Raw genomic sequence first — 25,675 nt, forward strand, 5'->3', positions numbered from 1 at the left:
ATCTAGTGTAATAGGGCAGCAGGACATGGAAGATAACAACAACAACGGATAATATATATTATTAAAATATTTTTGTAAACTCAATTCATGACACATCGGTAATCAAATATAGGTGTACATTGTTTTCTATGTTTTGTGTTTATTATGGCACTTTTCATTCTATACTATATTCAGATCTTTTTTTCAACTTTTTAATGTTATCACTATATCTTGACTTTATTTTTGATTATATTAATGGCATTTGTATTACTTTATGTGATAATAAATCTGTCTAGGTGGCTTGCCAACCATTTTATAATGGGCTAAGGCAGCTATACATGTCCTAACTGGTCCCTGACCTCATGTCATTTTGCAAAAGTAAACTATTACAACTGGATGATTTGGAAAATAATCCTAATTTCACACACACACACACACACACACCCCCCCACACACACACACACACACACACACACACACACACACACACACACACACACACACACACACACACACACACACACACACACACACACACACACACACACACACACACAGGGCAGGCATCATGCCCCACCCTCTGGACGTCATCCTCACTTCCGGTGTCTGTGACGTCCATGTTTCTCCCTCACTCTCCCACTGAGTGCATCTGCTCTCCCATCTAATCTTTGCCTAAAATCACGGAGATAATCCTGCATCCATCTGTCTCGAGAGAAACACAGAGAAAGACAGAGAACTGACATTGCGCTCATGATGTATAAAACACAAATTTAATGCGTCATCATGCTGATATTCCTGATGACATGACTGTGCCGAAGTAGTGACATCATTAAATAAATTGCTTACATTTAATTATACACAAGGTAATCTGACATATACATCTTTATACATAGAATATTCTCCACATGTTGGCATGTTTAAACATGATCAATTCCTTTTTTTATTTTCAACACTGACTCCTACCACACATTTCATCAAGGAGGATGACAACATTGGAACAGCCAAAGACAAACTTGATTAAAAACACCAATACAACACTTACAAATGAAGTTCTTCACAGGAATAGCCATTCATGTCTTTTTAGACATTTCACTCAAAACAACATTTTTTATTTATTGACGTACCAACTTATTTGACCATTAAACCCTTATTTGAATTCTTTACAACATTCAAACGTTTTTAGACAAAATAGAGCTGAAACAACAAACTCCATAAGTTATGAATACGATTCTTGATTTAAAAGAGCTGTCTGCAATTTTACTTTTCAAATTAAAATAAAACACTGTGAGCACGCAGAGGGCAGCATTTTTATTGCATGAGTGTGTGTGTATTTGTGTATGTGCATTCACATGTACTTTAATGTTTGTTGTGCTGTGCAGCTGGTACAGTGCCACATTTATTCTCCTGAGCATGTAAGCGTCCTCTCAAAATAAATACTTCACTCCATTACCCAGCAGTCAGTGCGTCAAGATGGAGAAGGTGCTGCTTTTATGGATGGGTGTGATAGCAAACCTCAACACACCCTCTGATAACTTAATACTTCCTAATCTGTTTCCATGAGGCTCCATACCTAGAGCCATGTTAATATCAAATAGTGTGCGACCACTCTCTCGGCACACATTGAAAATAGCAATCTGTGTGTATGTATGGTTGTACGTGTGAGTGCTATTGTGTGTGTGTAAAAGGAAAAGAGGGATGGCGGGGCAATGCACTTCTATGCTCATTAAAACATGCTCACCGCACAATGTTTCAGCACCTGCATCCAACACAATAACACACACATACACAAACGCAGACACATTGACAATTAAAAAAGCTCTGACCCACCAAATCAAACATGGCTCAAATGTAGGAATTAAAGAAGTGGAAACACTGACTGAGAGGAGCAGACAAAGTGTTAAATACAGGGGGGAGAGGCAGCCACAGAGACGCAGAAAAAGGCAGAAACAGAGGCAGCACATGCTGTGATGCCAGGTAATAGTACATTTTGTTCCTCGCTGGTAATGCAGTGTAAGAGTTAGGCAACTATCACACTCTACTTGTCATCCTGGGCCACCTCTCTAATGGGAGCGCACACACACCAAAACGGAAAGTCACTAATGTCAGATGATCACTCATGTGTTGTGACCCATAAGCCTGGCTGGCCGTGACCTAGATGGGTCAGACCCAGGTGAGATTCAGCTAGATGCTACATGCAAGCTCAAACACACACCTTTGCACATTCAAATGCACACACGCATAAAGGGAAGGCTGTTGTAACAGAAGCTTTACAGCTTTACACAAACAAACACAGACTGATACAAAACCTAAGCACCCTTTTCCTCTTTGATTGAATAGTTTGAAAGTATTCACCACATGCATGCACTTAAATAATGCATGCTATGGAACATAATATCATAATGCATCACCAGCATCTGGACAAGATTGTCCACAAGGGGCCTCACTCTTAAAAACACATTAGCTTTTAGTTTTTGGATTGATTTTTTTTAATCATATGCTCAGTATGTTGTCTATTAAGGCTGAGAGCCTTGGGAATTATAGAGACTACTGAAAAGTGTGAGTATTGTACTGGAGTGTCATCTAATGTTGTATTCAGTACGTCGGACAATGTTGTTAGCTCAAAAGTTGAAAAACTAAGGTGCTTTCCCAGCGAAAAAAGGTAACTGTGTGACATACACATTTAAATACACTACAATGCCAGTGGCTTGAGAGAGTTGCTGTACACTCAAAAACCAAGCCACACACACTAACACACACACTGAATCTTGTCAGTGATGTTGTGGAAACAGAGCTCCTGACCAATCACAATGAGCTCAGGAACAGAAAGGAAGTCTGGGATATATGAGTCCAGTTTTCACTAATGAATACCGTATGTGTTTGTGTACATTAACCTCTCTAACACCTGCATGCATCTACACACACGCACACGCACACGCACACACACACACACACACACACACACACACACACACACACACACACACACACACACACACACACACACACACACACACACACACACACACACACACACTGGAATAAATCAAATGCGTACTTTTGATATGTGCAGTTGTAAATATTTAACAAAAGCACACAGCAGGTCCATTCAGTATAGCAGTGACTCTCTGACAATCCCTTTCCAAAAAAACATCTTCCTCTTTTCTTTTTAAACGTGTATCGTGTGGATCTTCTATGTCAGCTCCCTCTCCTCTTCTCCACCGTACATGTAAGAGTTCTATCCAGGCTTCTGCACATACTCCTCAGACTTATCCCAGTCCGACACCCATCCCGACCCGGCTCCGGCTCCTCCTCCGTCTCCTCCTCCGGCTCCTCCTCCGGCTCCTCCTCCTCCTCTTCCTCCATTGGAACCAGCGACTGGTTGGCTCATGGCCCCGTACTGCCCGCCTCCCCGGTAGAGATCCTCTGTTTCATTGGCCAGTTCGTCCTCATCGATAATACCACACTTTTCCTCACTGGTGTCTTCTATGTCTGCCCATGGCTGCTTCTCCCCTGATGCAAAGAGTCCTAGTGGGGAAAAATACAATAGGTTTAGACTGAGGTCTCCTGCACGTAACTAACCAAACACTTTATTCAGAGTCAAGTCATACCATAGAAAATCACTCCTCCATAATGTACGAGAGAAGCTATAAGGAAGACATACTTCCACTCGTCACGTGTCTGAAAAGAAAGGCATGGAATATGGGTGAGAATTCTTTCGTCACAGCATTTCAAAGTTGATATAAGTAATTGTTTTTTACCTTGTGTTTAGTCATGGCTCCCACAATGAGAGGACACACCATGCCAGATAATGTGCCCACCCCGTTTGAGATGCCCATCAGTATGCTGGCGTATCGAGGGGCGATGTCCAAGTGATTGACATTAAACCCTGGGTTAAAGAACAAAACAGCATATTATACATTTCTTACAATGTTAGTGAAGCAGTCACATGGTGTCCATGTAGTGACAACTCAAAATAACAGTTGCCGTTTTAATCGTCTTGACATGTTTTGAAACACACTTATTTGGTTCCTTGCTGAAAGTTGAGAGGTCAGTACCACTCTGTACAGTGAACATGTTGCTAAAAGCTGCAGCTTAGCTTAGCATAAAGACTGTAAAAAAGGGCTAATAGCAACCCTGGTGTTTGCGAATTTTAAAAATGATGTTGTTTGGTGATTTTTTTTTTACAGGGTTTACAGTATATGCCAGGACTATTTTTAGGCTGGTGGACAGCAAACTTGTTTATAACATCTCTCACCTGAGATAGCAAATCCACTGAAACCCACAGCGAGGACCAAGAATGAAATGGCAACAGCTTTTGTGTGAGAAAATCCCACAACCAGCAGGAGGGTGGCCTCCATCCCAAAACCTGAAACATGGAAACACAAAAAAAGTGTAAAGGGCAGATCTCCACCAGGTGTGTCTCCTCCCCAACAAAGAATGATTGAATCTCACTCAGTTTTCCCTCCCGGCTCTCTTTCAGTTGAGACGGCAGTGAAAATAACACATGTTGGTATTTTTTTATCTGGTGTTGTGACTACTATGTTTTTTGAATGTACTCTATTGTTGTTAATAACATATCGGGTTCGGAATGCAATTTTTTCGCCACGACAAAGGCCAACATTTGGTCTACAACTATTTAGTTTTGCCTTGCCAATAGACAAAGATGGCTTTTATTAACCTGATAAACCCCGAGCCTGTTTTTCAGGTTTCAGGCTCGAAAATGACATTCCCAGAACAAATGACCATATCTTCCCTTCTAAAAGGGTTAAATTAATAATCTTTTTTCTCAAAGTAATGATAAACCTGTGAGTTGGATGTAGAAAAAGTCAGAATCAATATAGATGTTTTTTATAGAAAAGAAAATTCAGATTGAACATGGTAAAAAACTGTAAATTATAGTGTCCGTCCAAAAAATATTTTGTACTTATAGTGAAAACTAACCTTGGATGATGGGTTAGTAGAATAAAAGCTTTAGAAATCCAAAGTACAACATATAATAAGTAGCCTGTATCAAGATTGATGCAAAACAAGTGATATTTGACCTTTTTAGACAAATTTAGCAAAAAAAAACCTCTTCTCGGGCCATTTGGGTGGATTTTCCATATCTCTGGCCCCCCTTGCTGGATTTTGACATGTGACATATCTTTCTAACCGTCAGAGCCAATGGAATCGAGGGGAACTGCCACATAGTCCTTATTTGGTCATGTGTGTGTGTTATACAGGAGCATAGCCAAGACCGGAAGCTGCGATAACTCTGGTGGCTACCATTAGCAGCTAATTTTTGCTCTCCGATTTTTACATAAAAATAGAATTATGGATTATAAATGAAAAATATTATTACACAGACACATTATCAACCTATGGATTAACCGATTCAGCCGCGTTTTTTCTCGTTTTAATGCCATTGAAGACGTCTTTTGATCAGATTAACAGCTACGGTTTTTTAGTTTTTATTAGGGTCCCCATTAGCACTAGCATGAGCATTGGCTATTCTTCCTGGGGTCCTCACCCACACAAAACATACATAATACAAACCAGAACGGAACAACTCATCATTTCATGAAAAGTGCATGGTAAGGAAGTGAAAGCAAAAACAAAACAGAAAAAAATAGTCATCACATTTTAGCCATCATCAAGTCAAAACCTAAACAAAATTTTACCAACAATATAATTTACATGATAATACTAATTACTAATTACTAATTGACCCACAAGTACAGTTCAAATTTAATTTGTAGTTCTCAGATATTGTTTTAGCAAATGTTTGAAATGTATGTTTGAGTTGTCTTGAATGATATGGACCGGTAACGAATTCCAGCTGACCATTGCTCTGTATAGTACTGTTTTCTGTCTGATATTTGATCTTGATTTGGGTAAAATGAACCTTTTTTCTATTGCATGTCTGGTTTGATAGTTATGTGTAGAGTACTGTGCTATGAACTTTTGTGACAATATATGTGGTAAGTGTGTCACTGTAATATTCTTTACAAAATTTAACAGAGAATAAATGGACCTCTGTCTAACACTCATCCATTTCAGTGTCTCCAGCATTTCAGTCACTCTGGTTCTGTAGGAGCACTGCAGAACACATCGTGCTGCCTTATTCTGTGCTACTTGTAGTTTATTTAAATCGTTTTCTGAAGCACTAGACCAAACAACAAAACAGTAATCAAGCTGTGATAGCACCAAAGCATCCAAGACTTGTCTCCTGACATCTATTGGCAAATGTTTTACAATTCTTTTAACGAGTGACACACCCCTTCCCATTTTACACACAACATTATCAATTTGTTTAGACCAAGACAGTGTTTGATCTAGAGTTATCCCTAACAACTTAGTTTCCTTGACTTGTTTAATGTCAATATGGTTTAAATGTAACTGCAATTTAGGTTCACATTTTAACTGATGATTTGACCCAATTATTAAAGATTTAGTTTTTCCTGCATTAAGTACCAACTTATTATTTATTACCCACTCTGAAATCATTTGTAGATCCTTATTTATACAGTGACTCAGCTCCCTTGTAGATGAACCTGCTCCATATATTGTCGAGTCATCTGCATACATAACAATTTTGGATTCCTGTAAGACCAATGGTAGATCATTTGTGAAAATAGAAAATAAAAGTGGTCCCAAACAACTCCCCTGAGGAACTCCACAACTGACTTTCTTAATAGTTGACAGACTTCCATTGAAAAAAACAGTTTGACATCGATTGGTCAAATAACTTTCTATCCACCTCAGTGCATTCAGATGAAAACCATATTGCTCTAGCTTGTTCAACAACAATGGATGATCGATGACATCAAAGGCAGAACTAAAATCAAGTAGTACCGTTCCCACTAACTTCCTATTATCTACCTCCACCTTCCAGTCATCGGTCATTTGTGTTAAAGCAGTGCATGTGGAATGGCCCGGTCTGTAGGCATGTTGATAAGCAGTATTAAGATTGTTACCTTCAAAGTATTTCTGTATTTGATTAAACATTATTCTCTCCATTATCTTTCCTAACGCTGGTAATAAACTTATTGGGCGACTATTTGTTCCAGAAAATGATCCAGCTGGATTTTTTGCAAGTGGAATAATTTTTGCTATTTTCCATGCCTGTGGGCAAATACACTTTTCAATACTTACATTGATGATATGGCAGATAGGCTCCGCAACCAAATTAGCAACATATCTAAGAAATTTACCATCTAGATTATCAACACCCGGTGGTTTATCATTACATTTACCTAGTAGACATTCAACATCTGCAATTGACACTTTCTCTATTTTAAATTTACAATTCTTATTTTCCATGATTAAATCATTTATTAGAAAAGTGGAGTTCCTGTTAATAGGTTGCTTCATATCTCTCCTCAAAGTATCCACTTTATCAAGAAAATAATCATTTAAATAATTAGCAATTTGTACCGGTTTAGTCAAAAATTTCCCTTTCACTTCAAGATATGTTGAGGTGGATTTGGGCTTACGGCCCATCATGCCATTGACTAAATCCCACATCTTCTTCTTATCATCATTAATAGCTTTAATTTTATTTCCATAATACACTCGTTTTTTCTTTTTATTTAATGCTGTAACATAATTCCTCAATTTTCTATAAATGTGCCCGTCTGACTCATAACTTGATGAGATAGCTACAAGTTTTGCATCATCTCTTTGTTTCATTAGTTCTCTTAGCTCATCATCTAACCAGGGCGTTCTAAGGTTCCTTACAGTCTGCTTTCTAAGTGGTGCATGTTTATCAATCACTTGCTTGAATAAGAAATTAAAGCCATCAAGAGCATCATCTGGGTTTAGTTTCTCAAGAACTTGTTTCCAACATATCTTTTGAACATCCTTTATAAATGACTCTTCACAAAAATATTTCATTGATCTTCTAACTATTACTTTTGGTCCTGGTTTTGGCACCTTTGTCTTTCTCACAATGATGATTAGATTATGATCAGTGCACCCTACCGGGATTGAAATTGCTTGTGAACATAAATGGCTGAAATTAGTAAATATATGATCAATACAAGTTGCACTATTTGATCCATCTTTCTTTCTGATTATCCTAGTAGGTTTAGTCACCATTTGTACTAAGTTACATGTGTTAGTAATTGTCAGCAACTTATTTTTTAGGGCACAGTGCGACATATTCCAGTCTATGTTTAAATCACCTGTAAAATAAATCTCTCTATCAAGATCACAAACTTTATCTAACATTTGACATACTGTTTCTAAATAAGCAAGGTTAGCATTAGGAGGTCTGTAACAGCATCCCACCAACAAAGGTCTTAAGTGTGGTAAATGAATTTGCAACCAAAGTACTTCAATATCAGGAGCCATTAAATCGTATCTCACTTTAGCTGGTATTTGCTTTTGAATATACACTGCCACCCCACCTCCATGTGCATTCCTGTCTTTTCTAAATATACTATATCCCTGAATGTCAACTGCTGCGTCATTAAATGTGTCATCTAAGTGAGTTTCTGATATAGCTAAACAATGAATACCCGATGATAGTATTTCCTCTATCTCAGTAACTTTATTCCTTAAACTACAAATATTGATATGAGCCAATTTAAACCCTTTCTTTGGTAACTTATTTGACATTAAGATGGCAATTTAAAATGTGTTTCTCTTTCACTACTTTTTAAATTGAGAGCTGAACCAAAACACACATGTAACACAACTAAAACCACACATACAACCCACCACCTAACTGCACATAAAGGATTACTATCCCTGTGCATACTCACTCACTCAATCACCTATACGAGCAGCATGTAGCTCCCAAACATTTTAGATCGTTGTCAATGTGTTAGATACATTCATGGTAATGTCTATTACACACGATCTTATTTATGAATCAATAAATCAAAAAAATGAATAAATCAAAATGACATTTTAGGAGGAATGAACAACCCCAGAGACCAGTAAGAATTGGTCTCTATTCAACATCTTTAAACAAAAAAACAAACACCTTATATAGCCCAATAATAGCAATAAACTCATAATCGCAGTTGATGAAATAACTAATTTAAAATAAAATAGTAGATAACTCATAGACCAGAGGATATTGGTCTAAGAGAACAATCAAAAACACAATTCATCAAACCTGCAGCAATTCCCTTTGTATAATATAATTAATTTCAACTCCTAATGGGCTATAATAATCACAATAAACTCATAATCACAGTTGATGAAGTAAATCATTTTAAATAAAAAGTAGATCACTCATAGACCAATGGATATTGGTCTAAGAGAACAATCAAAAACACAATTCATCAAACCTGCAGCAATTCCCTTTGTATAATATAATTAATTTCATCTCCTAATGGGCTATAATAATCACAATAAACTCATAATCACAGTTGATAAGTAAATAATTTTGAATAAAAAGTAGATCACTCATAGGCCAGTGGATATTGGCCTAAAAGAAAACAATCAAATACACAATTCACCACAACTGCAGCAATTCCCTTTGCATAATATAATTAATTTCATCTCCTAATATGCATAACCATACCATCTGATACGTCATGTCCATCAGTCCTTTCCCACCTTCATTTCAGATCTTAGTTGAACTCGGGCTTATCACTGTTTTATAGAAATGTTCAGCTTCACTACAGTCCCGATACAGTTTTGTCTGTCCATTGAAGGTTACAATAAGTGTTGCGGGGAACAGTAGTCCATGCCTCACCTCAGCCTTACGCAGCTTCATCCTGAGTTCATTGAATAGGGCTCTCCTCCTGGCAATATCCGCAGTGATATCAGGAAATATCTTCAGTCGCATGTCTCGGAACATGATCTCTCCCTTGCTTCTTGCCAACTTCAAGATAGCTTCCTTTGCTTGATATCTCTGCATTATGACGATCATAGGTCTGGGTCTCAAATCAGTCCCCTGGCCAATCCTGTAGGCAATCTCTACTGCCGGCTCACACGAGAGCGCATTTCCGAATACCTCCTTTAAAAGGTTTGTCATAAAGGCAATGGGATCGCTCTTCTCTATATCCCTTCTCAGTCCAAAGACACGTAGATTACATTTTCTGGTTTGAATCTCCATCCTCTCCATTTTGTCTTTAATGTCTTTGTTTTCCTTCATTAGATTTTGGTTTGCAGTTTCGAGTATAGCAACCTTAGAATCCACATCAGTCAGTCCCACCTCCATATCACCGATCCTCTGACAACATGAGTCGAGTTCTCCCTTTAAAGTATCAAGCTGCGGCTGGAATCTCTCAAAAGCAGCCCCTATCTCCTCTCTCATTATGGAGCGTATTAGTGCCGACAGCTCCGAGTGGCTCACCTGTGAGGACCCGCTGTCCATGGCGCTCTCATCAGCTGTTTGTGTTTCATCCACTCCAGACAGATCGCTGCTCTCATTTAACGCCACTTTAGCCTTTCTTCTTGATTTCTTCGACGGCATTACATTCCCCACATTATACTCTCCTGTGGACTTTGACTGAACAACTTGATCATCCGTTCATAACCAGATTTTTTCAAAAAGTTTGAGACGGGAGCTACACGCTTTCAAAATTCACACACTACTTCCGCGCATGCGTATATAGGTATGTCGGCGGTGAGACGATCTCCCTAGAAGCTACTTAAAGGTACGTGTTGTGATGTCTGTCTTTGCTTCCCCTGTCGCGTGTTCGGATCACTCAGTGATGATACTATATACCTAAATAATCTGTGGAACCTCAGCTTTAATCGGATATCTTATATGTGCAGCTACGATAAGTAATAAGGGTACTTTTATCTTGAGTTCTGTGCCAATGTCCGTTAGCACTTTTCGCTAAGGGGTCATTTAGATGCTTCTTATGAGACTTGTGTTTTGTTTTGGTAAAAATGGTTTATATCGTCAGTTAGCTGAGATTATTTCCGTTAATCTGGTATAACACATTAATAGGTTCTTAAATATTAAGATCCCTTGAGACACAGTGTCGTGAAAATAAAAAGTAAAGTACCCGCCGGCGGGGACCTTGGGGCTTAAAAGTTGTGACCATTACCGGTAGTTAAAGAGCGCTAAGGAAAAAGAGCAAGAAAAAGTATAAAACAGTGAATAATTTTTTTTAGGAACAACCACAAGCATGGTGAGGTCCTTGAGCATTAATTCATAAATTAGCAAACAAATATATTATCCTGATGGTTCCAGTAGTAGGTGAGATTAACCATGGACACACATTATACATGTGCTTATACACTTGAAACACTGATACAACCTTTAGGATGAGCTAAATTATTGATATGATTCTAGTACTGCCAGAGCTGCACAGTTGCTGTGTAAAAGGTCTCACAATGTTTTCTAAATGTTGGGTCCTTACATTTTAGGAGACTTATGCCAATCAATACAAATCTATATAATGCAATAATTTAATGTCATCAAACAGAAGGATGTTGATTGAACTAATCTCATATGCTGCTTACTTTAGTCTCTTATTTTCTTTATATTGCTTTCACTTTAGCAAATGTGAAATTACATCATCATTTATACATTATTTGTTTCGTGTGTAATTCAGTTACTGCTTTTGGGTTGTCTTGATATTTATTTCCCCCGTTCTTAACAACTATCACCCTTTCCCGTTCCTGTTTTACTCTCACCTCCACAGTTCATGAGCTTCCTGACGTTGGTGGTGGTCATCAGGTTGTGGGTTCTCAGGTAGTCCGCCAACTGGCCTCCAATAGGCACGATGATTGTCATCACCAGATGGGGCAAAGCTGACACCATGCCCACCTGAGAGAGGAAAGGGTAGAGAGAAAGTGTGAGAGCATTGTGACAGGAATAGTGTTTTTTTATACATTATCATAAACAAAGGGGGTTGAAGATTAAAATAGATTGAACATCTCCCATTTAAGATAACTGGATTAAGCATATTTTTCATAGCAAATGGAACTGGATAATAGTTTTATGCGGATTGGGGCACCTTTGAAATGAGCTTAATAATTGTAAATTATGACATAATACATAATTATGCAGTCGAACAGTCACCCTTATCTCCCAGCCTTTCCTATCGCCTCTACACTGTTTGCTGTCAAATTAAAGCAAAATACACTTAAAGACACCACTAGCATTGTTATGCCATCCCCCAGACTTTAATTTTCTATATAAATCTGTTGAAATACTTGAGATGATTAGTTCAAGGTTATTATGACCCATAGGCCAAACATGATCAGGTTGAAATATACCAACATTTCCCTCCAGTGCCTTTGAGCAAAGCCTTAACACATAAACCCTCGATTGACAGTTGCTTTGGGTATATTCCAATTGTGTTTATAAAACGTGTTTGAAAGCAAAATATAGAACAAAAACTACTTCTGTAAAGAAAGTATTTTATAGGTTTATGGATGATATAGTCTCACCTTGCTGATCTCAAAGCCAAAGACTTCCTCAAAGTAGGCGGGCTGGCTGATGAGTAGCAGGTAGAAGGTCCAGCTCCTGCAGAAGTTGGCCACAATAATAGCGTAGACTGGCATGGAGGTGAAGAAGGCTTTCCATGGGGTTTTAAATTTCTGCCAGAAAAAGGAATAAGATATTACTGGGATGCAATGTTTAACTTTTGACTAAGATGGTTCAAGAACAATAGAGTCAAGGTAAATATTATATAGAGAGTGTGTATGTGTGTAAATATGCAGGACTAAGAGACTTTCAATGGTACATTAATGGTAAACATTTTAAAGAGCCATACATGCAGAGGATTAAGGAATGATCCAGACTCTCCGATTGCATCTTCAATGTATTTCCTCTCCTCTGTTGTGATGGTGGGATGGGCTGCAGGACTCTCATACGACACCAGAACCCAGAACAAATACCAGCATATCCCAAAACAGCCTGGGAGAGGACGTGAGAGAAAGCAAAAGAAACCAACATGGGTACAGAGGATAAAAAGCTAGGAAGCTAAAGGGTAGATAAGTGATACAGAGAAAGGGAGAACACTGCGCCTTGAACCCATTTTGTTGCACTTTGTAACTTTGGATGATATTATATGAGGATATTTGTTATGGTTGTCCCTGTCATGTCCTCAAGCTGATCTTCCTCAACCATGTGGGATTTACTGAGTTTCCTGACAGAAAGCTTCACTTGTTGCTAAAGTGACGCTAACAGTAGCTTCTGTCAGCTAGCTCTGTTAGCTCAGTTAGCTTTGCTGCCTGGACTTGAGTTGGCATCTGGTTTAGTGACATTAACTAGCTGGCTTTGTCTTGTGTTGTTGCACTTGCTTGATGTTAAGGTATGATAGCAAAGTTGTCAACTTACTGGTTTTTGATTATAAGCAATGTAATCAGAACAAACGCAGACGTAAAAGCTCTACATATTAACCTGAGCATACACATTCACTGGCTCTCTGAAACTCAGAATCAGTAGGATGTTGTGCTAAGATTTGAATTTCAAATACTTGATGTAGAAAGTTAAATCATTTAATTTATATTAAAGCTCAGCCATTCTTTAATTTCAGCTTTGGAAACACACCAATAGGAAATATTTCCATTTGAAATGAAGATTGCTTGGGTTTGCATTCATATTTTGCTCAGCTGATAGTGCTGCAGCTGGCACACATGTATAAATATACAAGGATACTAACCATAGACATAGAATACTGAAGACCACCCGGTGTATTGAACCAGTATCCCGGCTAAAGGCATTGCCACCACCGCCCCTGCATAGGATCCTGAAAGGCATCACATATAAAGAAAAGCAACATATTACTCATTTAATAATATAACAATTTCAGTGCTTGAAATGCTTACTTTATTGATATTCAGTGGTCATAGAAATCCGCATTTACAGATATTTCAAAGATATTGAATTTTTAGGGGAAATATATCATTAGACTAGAAACTTTACCACAGAAGGCTGTTGTTGCTAATCGACTTCTCTCAAGAGGAGGCGCCCACTTGGCCCAGATCCCGTGGCAGGCTGGATATGATACACCCTGAAGGACACAATACACAATACAGTCAGAGAATCACTTATGCATGGTGGAGTAGTCTAACGAAGAAGTTAGTACGTTTATGTTTATTTAGGGTCCCCATTAGCTTTTGCTCTTGACAAAAGCTACTCTTCCTGGGGTCAGACACTTAAAACAATACAACAATACAACAACATTCAAGACATAAGTCCTGACATCATTAACAACATAAACAACATCATCAACAATCTCATCCACATTTACCAGTTCAAGAGGAAATACAGAGAAATTATTTTCTCGAGGTATAGGTGTGTATATGTATATATGTGTATGTGTATGTATGTATGTGTGTATGTACATATGTATATATGTATATATGTCAATCAACAGGTAAAGCAGATTAATAATAATAATAACAATAATAATTAATAATAACGATTAATTATTGCAGATTATAGATTATAAATAAATCATTTAGGGACAAGGGGGTGAGATTAAATAAATGATACTTCTTCTCACTCCTTTTCTAACACTAGATGTGGGACTGTTTATGTCGCTAATGCTGTTGTTGTTGTTGTTGTTGTTGTTGTTGTTGTTGTTGTTGTTGTTGTTGTTGTAAATGTCATTTTTGTTTTGATTTCTCTTACATGACTATGCACTGCAACATTTTTTTTGTTTTGTAATTATTTATTTTACTTGTTTGAAATAAAATAAAAATAAAATGTATCAATCAATATCAAAGTCAGCCAAGGGTGAGTGCACAAGACACCCACCTGTACAAAGCATGAGATACAATTAAATGAGGGTTCACAGTTCACAAGGGTACATGGTCCTTAGTAGATGGCCCTTCAATCTCTTCTTGAAAGAGGCTCTATTTCAGCGAGGTAGTTTGGCAATGAGTTCCATTCCATTATAGCTTCATAAGTCACAGAATATTTCCGAAGATTTGTCCTGGGTTTAGGTGCCAGTAGATGGCCTGATGTAGCTTATCTAGTCTTATGGTCATGCTCGTCTCTTGTGTAAACTATTTGATTATAACAATACAGTGTTTTTTTTGCTAAATTAGACATTTCTGAGAAAAGTGATAACTCCAATATGAGTGCGCTTCGAACAGAGGAGGGCTAGTCTGGCAGCCTTGTTTTGAGCTATTTGTAATTTCTGTATGTGTGTTTTTGCTGCTGATGACCATATGATCGGACAGTACTTAAGATGTGACAAAACCAGAGACTGAATGAATTGTTTCAAAGTGGTTGGTGTTACATACTTTGTACATTTTCTCGTCACAGCTATACTCCTTCCCATTTTAGTTATGATACTGTCAATTTGCTTTGTCCACTTTAAACCAGAATCAAGAACAATGCCAAGCAACTTAGTCTCGATTACCTGTTCCACTGGCTGACCAGCCAGTGTCAGGCTTAATTGAGGATTGCTGCTTAACATATGTCTGGATCCGAACACCATTGCTTTTGTTTTTGCAATGTTGAGTACCAGTTTGTTATTGTTGACCCAGTCTGCTATGGCTTTAATCTATATTTTAAGTAGGTTGTTTAACTCACTGCATGTTACGATACGATACGATACGATATACTTTATTGTCCCCGTAAGGAAATTTGTTCTGGACTCCGTCCTACAGTTCCACATACATGTACATATACAAACATAGTGGACATTAAGAGACATACACATATCATCAGTCATACACCGTTTGAACAAACACAATACACAGACGCACATACTGACAATGGCGACCTATTGCACTACCCTCATGGCCAACATTTAAAAAGTACATTTCATTACATTTGACTATATTTCATTTCATGTGAATGTTCAGAAGCTTAATCGACATAGGTAGGAATGAGTGCTTATAGCGGTTCAGCCTGCTCTTGGGAACCCTAAATCTTCTGCCAGAAGGTAGGAGCTGGAATTCTGGGTGGAGTATGTGGGTGGGATCAGACACAATTTTGTTTGCCTGTCTGATAATGGACTGATCGTATATGTTTTGGAGAGATGGGTGTTTTTTAACCCCCATAATTTTCATAGCAGTCTGTACCAGGCGAGCGATCTGTGACTTTGACTGCACTGTCAAGTTACCATACCAGGCAGTAATACCATACCTAATTACTGTTGATGCTGTACTGTACATTGTAGAATCACCAACATACATTATTACTCTGGACTTATTTAATACGAAAGGAAGGTCATTTGTGAATAATGAATATAACAAAGGCCCAAGCGAACTTCCCTGTGGGACCCCACACTGCAACACCTTACTTTCAGAAAAGCTCCCATTGAAAAAGACTCGCTGCCTTCTCCTAGTCAGGTACCTCTCCATCCAACACATAGCAACAGAACCAAAGCAATAGCTTTTGAGTTTGTTCAGCAGCAGACTGTGATCGATTACATCGAAAGTCTAACATGACAGCTCCTAAGCCTCCTATCATCCATGCTCTTTAACCAGTCGTCGGTCATTTGTGCAAGTGCTGTACTTGTAGAGTGACCATCTCTATAGGCATGTCGGTAGTTTGTTGTCAGATTGTTACTTGAAAAGTAGTATTGAATTTGGGTGTATACTATTTTTTCTGTTAATTTACTTAACACTGGGAGGAGACTTATAGGTCGACTATTGGAACCAGCAAAGGTTTTTCTTTTATCCTTGGGTAATGGGATAACCTTGGCTTCCTTCCAGATCTCGGGGCACACACCTTGCTCTAAACTTTTATAAAAAATGTGACTCAATGGCTTGGATATGTATTTGGCCGTCATTTTTAGCAGTTTACCGTCCAATACACATGCACATAAGCTCATACTGTACCTCAACAAGGCCCTGGCATATCCTGACCAGTATGACGCAGCTGTAGTGGCAGCGAGCAGCAGATGGAATCAGCATGTTGAGGATTGATGTTGCCACTATGGCAAAACCAAATACTCTTAAAACAAAAGAACAAAGAAGTTGCATCAGATTGAATATTCAACATAACGGTCGCATGACTTAACATCACCACGGCTAAAATAGAGGTTACTCATGTTCGGCGTGAGGACATTTAGTAGTCTCATTTAACCACTTGTTAGCAATCGTATTTATTCAGACATAAGATAATTAACCAGTGGGTTATCTGTGACATATTTGACATTCACCTGTTGGCAGCAAATTTCCTACATATAAAGCCCCCCGGGATCTGTGTGACGATGTAGCCCCAGAAGAAGGAGCCATGGATCATCCCGACTGTCTCAGGGTCCCAGCTGAACTGTGCAGCCTAGAGAAAAGATGGAATATAGCTTTTTTTTTTGCATTATTTTGACAACAGGTAAATTGTTTGGTATGAAAAAAGTGTCATAATGAGGAAGTCAAGTGGGAGAGAAGGCACCAATGTACAAAATACAGTATGTTCACCCTGCGAAATATTTAAACAGATCATAGAAAAACAGATATTACAAACATACTTGACAGAGACAGACTGATGCAGTAAATCCGAACGCTTTTATTTCTTGTCAACACTTACCACAAGCACTTCTTTGTTGCCTTTGTAGACAGTGTGGTCATTCACCATGCTAACAATGGCAACGCCCAGGTTGCACCGGATCCCGAAAGAGATGCAGAATCCGAGGCCAGACAGGATGGCGATGATGTACCGCCTCGGTAAGCCACAGCAGGTACAGTCCACCACCGGCAGCTCCTTCTCCTCCACCAGCTCAGGACGGCCCTCCGCTGATAACTCAATGGTTTCTCCATTGGGCTGCCGCTTCTCAATCAACCTGAGGGGAGACACAGAGAATGAGCGTGGAGGAAAGGAGGAAAACAAGCTGGCCTGTGGATCCAAAGGCTTCCAAAGATATATCAAGCTTTAGAGGAATCGTTTGTAAAAGCTCACACAACATTGGCTTTTTCAATTAGATGTAGGATTACTGCCATGAGAAACGATGCACGTGGGTTTATTCTGTTTACATTTTGATTTAAGTGATGGACCCACTAAGTTACACATGGTGCAACAGGAAAACACTGAATTGATACATCTGTATGATATAATTTTTTTTACATAATATTATTAGGATCATCTGCTCTGACAGTGCAACACTGCAAGAATATATTATAGACATAATTAAAGGTGGGCTAGGTAAGTTTCAAAAACCGGCTCGAGATACACTTTTTGTTATATTCCATGGAATGCTCTTAACATCCCGATAGCAATGAATATCTGAAGTGCTTTGACAAAAAATCCATAAAAAAATGTCATCTGTGGAACACGTAATACTGTAAAAACGCCGGCTAAACGGATTGGATTGCCGACCTGTCTGTCAGCCTTCCATCTCGTGCACGCACAAATGTATCTCGTGCCCTCATTGGGCGTGCCGTCATTGGGCGTGCATTGCAGCAGTACTTCAATGACTCGCCAGCAACAGGCGGCCACTTTCACCATGGCAGAGTTAGGTTCAACATCGTCTACTGGTCGCAAAAGAAAAAAATGTAACGGAACAAATTAAGAACAAAAAGAAAGTGGAAACTAGGAGAAGTCAAACCAGAGTCAATATCGGAGTTGCTTTGGCTGTGTAGTATTGCTAACCTAGATGTGTTTAGCTTTGCCTGATATGTAACGTTACTGCAGCCTGCCCTCGCGGAGGAGGTGCTCTGTAAGGAAGTCTGAAGGAAGGGGCGGATTCTTTTTGGCTGTGTACTTTCAAATTTTAGTGCACTCGAGCCGGTTTCTGAAACTTACCTACCCCACCTTTAATTCTGCCAAGTTAATGTTTAGTCTGTCAGCAGAATTAAGGAAAAATGACTGGCCCAATGTTCATGAAAAATTAAAGCATAGACCAAGAGATAATGCATGACATTTTGGTGTTAATTCAAATTACAGGGCACATAAAATAATTATATTTAACTTTTGTTAATGTTTTTAGGCAGCAGGGCCTTAGAGGTCTGCCCTCTCTTATCGACCTTCTTTTTTATTAGTTTTCTTTAAAAATGTGCCACTAAAAGCAATCTGCCCAGCAGCTCAATTACTTTAGGGGGCTAAAATTGTTGTCTGGCATTTCCCTGAAACACAAACATTACTCATGAAAAAGATTGAGAGGTCACGGTGAGAGTCTGATGCACACCACCCTTGGGGACAAAAACTTGCATAACACGGAAACGATGGCTGAAAGTAGGATTTCCTGCGAGTAACGGGGAACACTTCTAGTTCAGTCTTTGCTTCAAGAAGAAATGTGTTTGTATGCCAGTCTTAAAATGTACGAAACATTGTGGCAAGGCATCGGCAAACATTAAGGAAGACAAGGCTTCTCTTTATCTCTCATGTACATCTTTAAGACACAACATGATTCTCAACAAGGAGAAATTAACAAATGTTAATCAAATGTGGGAAAACTGGTTTCATTTAGTGGGGTAGGCATGTTATTATGAGGCTGTGACAAGGAGTGCATTTATCTTTTCACTGCAGGGATTGGATAGAATTTGTCTTCTTCCCCTAGGTTACTTTCTATGTCTTTCTCTCACACACACCTCCATGCAACATGCACTATGTCGGGGTCGTGTCTGACTCAGCACGTCCCAGTGTGTGGAAGCAGCTGTCACTATCCAAGGAGCAGAGTTAGCCACGACTGCACATTCCCCGTGTGTCGCTCCAGCAGGACGCCTCGGACCTGCTGCCATACTGGTGCTGTGCAATATGTAGGGATGTGTGTTTAACACCGTTACAGACGGTTCAGTAGTGTAAGAGTCTTTTAGATCAGGAGTTCCCAAAGTGGGGGTCGTGACCCCCACTCGGGGTCTCGCGAGATGATTACAAAATAAAAATGGAAAATATATTTCTTTACATATTTTTTTTTAAAATTATTATTAATAATAACGTTTGCATAGACATTTTTTTCTTTGACAATCCACTAGCGCAGTGTTTCTCAAACTTTTTTTTTTTTTTTTCTGAAATTAATTCACTAGCACCCCCCCCACCCCCCCAGGGGCTCGCCAGTCTCCGGCACCGTTATTTTGGAGGTTTTTTTGCGGGCTGAGAAGTTTGGGAACCCCTGTTTTAGATGAACATTTCACAGATCTGCAAAATTAATCTAAACAGTTCAGGTAATATTGTAGGTGTGGTTTCCAAAAAATACATCCATTCTGTCTTATATTTCTTGTATGTCTTAAAGTAGGGTAGGTAAGAATGGAGAAACCAGCTTGAATGCGCTAGAATTTGAAAGTACGCAGCCGAAAAAAAATCTGACTTCCTTACAGAGCCCCTCCTCCAACACACACAAACGCGCACATGACCAATGAGGGCACGAGATAAGTTTGTGCACGAGATGGAAGGCTGACAGGCAGGTAAGCCATCCAATTATCTGAGGCTTCCACAGATGACGTTTTTTCATGTATTTATTGTCAAAGCATTTAATGTATTCATTGCTATCGGGATGTTAAGAGCATTCCATGGAATATAATTTTTGACTGAAGTGAATTACCTACCCCACCTTTAACCTTTTTTTTAAATCTAAATGTTTCTTTTTTTTTTTTTCAATGATTTTCTGAATAGCCTATAGTTTTTAATTATTATTTAATAGTACACTTTATAATCAGTTTATTTAAGAAGAAATCATAAATTTCTGTTATTTTAGGCTGATCATTTTTGTCGTTTTTTTCTAAAAGAGTCAAACAGAGAAGTCAGGAGAGCGGCCATCTGTGCATTATAACCTCTATGCTCTCAACAACACACCCCAACTAGTATACACACACACACACACACACACACACACACACACACACACACACACACACACACACACACACACACACACATACACACACACACACACACACACACACACACACACACACACACACACACACACACACACACACACACACACACACACACACACACACACACACACACACACACACACACACACACACACACACACACATATGCTACACTTAAATACTATATTTGCTTCCTGCAGGTTTTTCCAATTGAATCAAACATACTGTAGTGCCACCCTTTTGAATGCATGTACTGTATGTTTTTTTTCGGAGTCCACAGTAAAATGCGCCTGTGTGTTTAAGCCGTCCACTTTCCATTGGGCTGATCCAGTTAGTCAATGAGCTGGAGAATCATGAACATAAACAGGCACAATCACAACGAGGATTTGTTCCCTGTAACAAGGATGGTTGCAAATTCGAGTTTCACATTATTCCTACGTTCACAACATTGAAGGCAGCTATCTTTTTTACAGTAAAGATTCAAGACAATTCCTCTCTCTCAGGCTCTCAGCACAGGGAAACTCCAAGATAACTTATTCACACACCAACACAAGACAAGTCAGACTCTGACTCTGCTAAATTATTGATGTGTTTTTGGTGAGATAAATAATTCACTCTAGCTTTTACACCATGATCTGTCACTATCTATCTGCTATCTGTCTGAATACACTCTGTCTCCTCCAGTCTTTTTATATCTCAGATATGGAAGTAGATTTCACTCCCTCCCCCATTTTTACACAGCACACTCTGTATAATCTCTTCATACATCCATGCAATCCATCAATACAGAAAACATAATAATAATAATAATCACAGATATGCCAGTATAAATATTAATAAATTAAAACTTATTATATCATGAGATATTCTTCATTTAAGGTAAAACAAAATGAACTACTACAGGAAAGTATGCTTTGTAAAGCAACGTTTTTGAATTTGTAGGAGATTAAAGCGGCTGCATCCACTCTCTCCCGCTCTGTCTCTCTCTCCTAATCTTTCACAACATTCAGATTAGGATTACAAAAATGATTTACTTCCGGAAATGAATAGGGAGGGACAGGCTAGCGCTAGGCGTGCCTCGGCATGCTTCCCCCTCTATCAGGACACACTGTTGAGTTCATGCTGTCCCTTCAATTATCAGGGGAACGCTTTGTATTCACGTCTTCAAGCTGTCTATAAACTGTTAACATGTATTTTATTAGTGCTTATAAATGTTTTATAATCTTGATTTAATTCTTCTGGGTAATGCTTTGTAAGAAATAATAGTAAACACTGTTAATAGCCTAGATATCAAGGTCTTATATATCCGTCTTATCAAAGATATTCTGAAAATATCATGTCAAAGTGGATAATCATTTTTGTATTAATCCTCATAAACGCAACAAGAAAGGCTTTGTAAAGGGTCACAACTGACATGTGAGATAGTTTAACTCATATTATACGTTTTAAATGCTATTACAAACAATTATAAAACATATCAACAAGAAATAGAGCAACTTTGACATATTTAGTGATTTTTAAATACAAGTTGAAAGATACCGTAATATTTCTTATGATTATAATCATTATATATCATGATATTATAATTGTAAAGGCCTTTATTGGGTGATGTTTTATAGAACATTTCCTTTGTGCCCCCATTTTTGCCGAAATATATGTGAAAATTAAGCAAAGCAACAAAGGAAATAGCTGTCTCAAAGTGAGCTTTTGTGCTAGCCCACTAAAACACTGGTTAATATGTAACTCATTATTTTACTTTATCAATTTAGAAAACTATTTTCCAGATAGTGTAGCAGCAAAAAGCACATTGTTAATAAGTGCGTAATAAGGTATGATTTTATCATAAAAAAGTTACCAAAGGAGATGTGCAAAATAGATTACCTGAAATAATGATTGCAATGCTATTACAAGCAATTATAAGACACAGAGGCTTTTATGAATGCCTTGAAGCGGTCTATAAACTGTTAACATGTTTTTAATAAATGTGTAAAAATGACTTATACTCTAAATGTGTCTTTATAATGATTTACAATTAACCTTATTCTCAAACTGCTTATAACATAGAACCGGCTATTTGCAAACCAGTATGCTTTCACTATCATCATTGTCATAATTTGAGTCACACATTTAATCATTTCTTACATGTTCAATTCTGCCCTGTTTGTTTCAAACTCATGTATTTTGAACTGAATAAATATTTCATATATTTCTGAGAAATTACCAGTTGTTAAAGGTTTAGACTGAAGGAAAATATAAGACAATCTTCATTATTTGAATGAGCACAGGCCTTCACAGAGCTTCAGCATTTCCATCAAAGCGCATTAAACGTAAGACACAGAAAGATGAAATGGTTACTAATTCAGTCAATGAAAGCGAATAGATGTTCCCATTTGACACAAGGGAAGGTGTGCATATGTTGAATCAGTTGTCGGACTCACACTGCTGGCCTCTCTGTGCCAAACAAACGTGCTGACTCGCCCCCCCCCCCCCCCCCCCCCCCCGAGTGGAGCTCAGTATCCTACTTCAGAGCTAGTGAAGGTTGCAGGAAGATCCTCATTAAACCTCCCGACAGATTGCAGCCTGAAAACAACACATACGCTACCAGCTAACGAGGCTAGCCCTCAGCAAAAATGAACGTTAATTACAGATGCTTCCCACTAAAGGGCAATCTCACTCTAGTGTGTGTCTGTCCACCAGGAATGAGTGTCTTAAAAACAGCTAAGGCTCTCATGCTTCTAACATGGTGTATTCATAGGGCAGTGAAGGTGTTTACTGGCACACTCACGTCATAAACAAATAGGAAAAGTTGAAGATAAAGCAACATTTGCAAGTACAGTATGCATGGAGGGCAGCACATAACTTGCTAGGTCTGATAGAGTACAGGTATGAAACAAAGATGGTCTTGTGGTCATTTGCCTTCGTGCGAGGCTCACAGTGCTGTGTTCCTGTACTCAGCTGATGTAGCTCTTCTCGTTAGCATAGCGAGGATCTGATTGGTCTCAGCTGGCAACAATTAATGAGCGAGAGAGCATGAGCAGGCAGGAGCACCGTGACCTCGGGCTCTCTGAAATATCATAATTACAATATAGTAACAGGCTCAGTGGAGACTCAGCATCGACACATACCTCACACTGAGCTCTTATCTGTGCTTTTCACCTGAGCACGAGAAGCAAAGTTCAAACTATAATATCATCATGAATTAAATCTGACATGAAATGTTCAAAAAGTCAGCCTGACAGAGCAATTTAATGTGAATCAATATACCTCATTGCCACAATACACCATAGATTATAGAAATGTGATTAGATAAAAACACTGGAAGAGAAGAGAAGTATTTTTATTTTGTATAGACCTTTTTTTTGGTGTTTTTGTCTGTTTGTGTGTGTGTGTGTTTGAGAACGTGTGTGTGTGTGTGTGTGTGTGTGCGTGCGTGCGTGCGTGCGTGTGTGTGTGTGTGTGTGTGTGTGTGTTTGCGTGTTTATTTGTGTGTATGCAGATGCAGTCAGCACTCACTTAGAGATTAAGTCTACTATGTGACTATATAGATAATACGCCTATGAAGGTCACACGTGTAGGTGTTTAAACACTTTGTGTATGTGTGTGTGTGTGTGTGTGTGTGTGTGTGCGTGTGTGTGTGTGTGTGTGTGTGTGTGTGTGTGTGTGTGTGTGTGTGTGTGTGTGTGTGTGTGTGTGTATGCGTGTGTGTGTGTCCACAGGAGAGGGAGGGAAAAAAAGTGGTATGACAGGATGGGGAGGAGGGTGTCTCCCTGGGTGAATCAATCCCACAGAGACCCAATCTGTTCACTTCAGGGAGAAGAGAAGCTAACAGAGGAAGGGGGAGACACCACGATTGAAATGACTACATAACTGACATTTCTAAGATAAATATAAATCCTTAACCTACAGTCTATATCTCCACATATCTGCTTTTTAGAAAGAAGTACTAGTAGGTGGGCTGACATGAATAAATAGAAGCGTTTTTCACATACAACACAATGCAGGATCAATTCAGCACACAGATGTGAACAAATAGTGACCAGGGCGTCTGGCGTTATATAATATTTTTACTGTCAACCTCCCTCACTGTCTCTCTCTCCCTCTCTATCATCCTCTTATCGGAGGATTATGCAGAAAGCTCTGTGAATTTAATATACAGGCAGGGTAACAAAAGTCCCGGGTCACCAACCGGCACAGGAGACTCACGGTGGTATTCTGTCCCAGCTGATATTTTATCTCAAAATCACAAATCAGGCAAAATCATGATTCTTTTTTTTTTTGGTTGAAAAATGACCTCCTGGAAGATTATCACTGCTTTAACATCTTAATAAGAAAATAATAATGATAGTCCATCACACTAATAGAAATAGTATTTAACGACTTTAACATTACTGAATTTTGCCCATGGCTGATTTGAAAAAACGTGGGCTGCACATTAAGGCTAAAAAGCTGCATTTAGTTGATTATTCAATCCTCAACTGTGTCGATAAAATGTTTGTTCTATTTCCATGTTAAAAACACAAAGAAAATTGGTGATTAAGGTTATTAAAATAATGTATTGTATTTGAGAGAAAATATATTTAAATGTTAACTGAATATGGTAGGATGCATACAAATATCACCTTTGGCTGTGGGATGTTTTCTTGACAAAACTAATTATTACGTATTATTTAGGTTACCTCAAGGCATGGAGGCAGTGTACATGTGACCAAATGAAGCATTACTGACATCATGGATACAACCAGTATCGCTGCCAATAACTGTGCATGCGGCTGCAGCTGACTTTCCAAACTGCTCAACTTGGGCAGACACATCATCTGCGGGGACCCTATACTAAACCCGTGTGTGTGTAACCACTCCCACACACACACGATACAGGTAGAGAAAGGGACATAATATACACACTGATAGACAAAAGTTTGAGTCGGAGTCGGAGACAAGCAGAACTGTCTCAAATGTAATATCAATGTACATTTTTGTGTTTTTTCAAATTCTTTAAGAATCCCAAAAACATCGGATTCAAAGAGTAATGTATATTTGCGTTCACTACAAAAGCTGCTTG

General features: G+C 38.6%; 1 protein-coding gene across 1 annotated transcript in view; it reads right to left on the bottom strand.

Annotated features, from left to right (window-relative positions):
- Positions 1-727: 727 nt before the first annotated feature.
- The window catches only part of slc17a7a (solute carrier family 17 member 7a), a 28,069-nt gene continuing 3,121 nt past the window's right edge, over positions 728-25,675 (bottom strand). Inside the window, exons 2-13 of the mRNA XM_079643545.1 lie at positions 17,372-17,624; positions 17,007-17,125; positions 16,684-16,798; positions 13,808-13,895; positions 13,545-13,631; positions 12,654-12,796; positions 12,328-12,477; positions 11,569-11,701; positions 4,235-4,345; positions 3,738-3,865; positions 3,588-3,657; positions 728-3,504 (exon numbers count right to left, since the gene is read on the bottom strand). Of these exons, the coding sequence (XP_079499671.1) occupies positions 3,215-3,504; positions 3,588-3,657; positions 3,738-3,865; positions 4,235-4,345; positions 11,569-11,701; positions 12,328-12,477; positions 12,654-12,796; positions 13,545-13,631; positions 13,808-13,895; positions 16,684-16,798; positions 17,007-17,125; positions 17,372-17,624 (1,687 nt within the window). The 3' untranslated portion in view covers positions 728-3,214. The remainder of the gene's footprint in view (positions 3,505-3,587; positions 3,658-3,737; positions 3,866-4,234; positions 4,346-11,568; positions 11,702-12,327; positions 12,478-12,653; positions 12,797-13,544; positions 13,632-13,807; positions 13,896-16,683; positions 16,799-17,006; positions 17,126-17,371; positions 17,625-25,675) is intronic.

The sequence above is a fragment of the Notothenia rossii genome, assembly GCF_949606895.1.
Source record: "Notothenia rossii genome assembly, chromosome: 8".
Classification (NCBI taxonomy): Eukaryota; Metazoa; Chordata; class Actinopteri; order Perciformes; family Nototheniidae; genus Notothenia; species Notothenia rossii.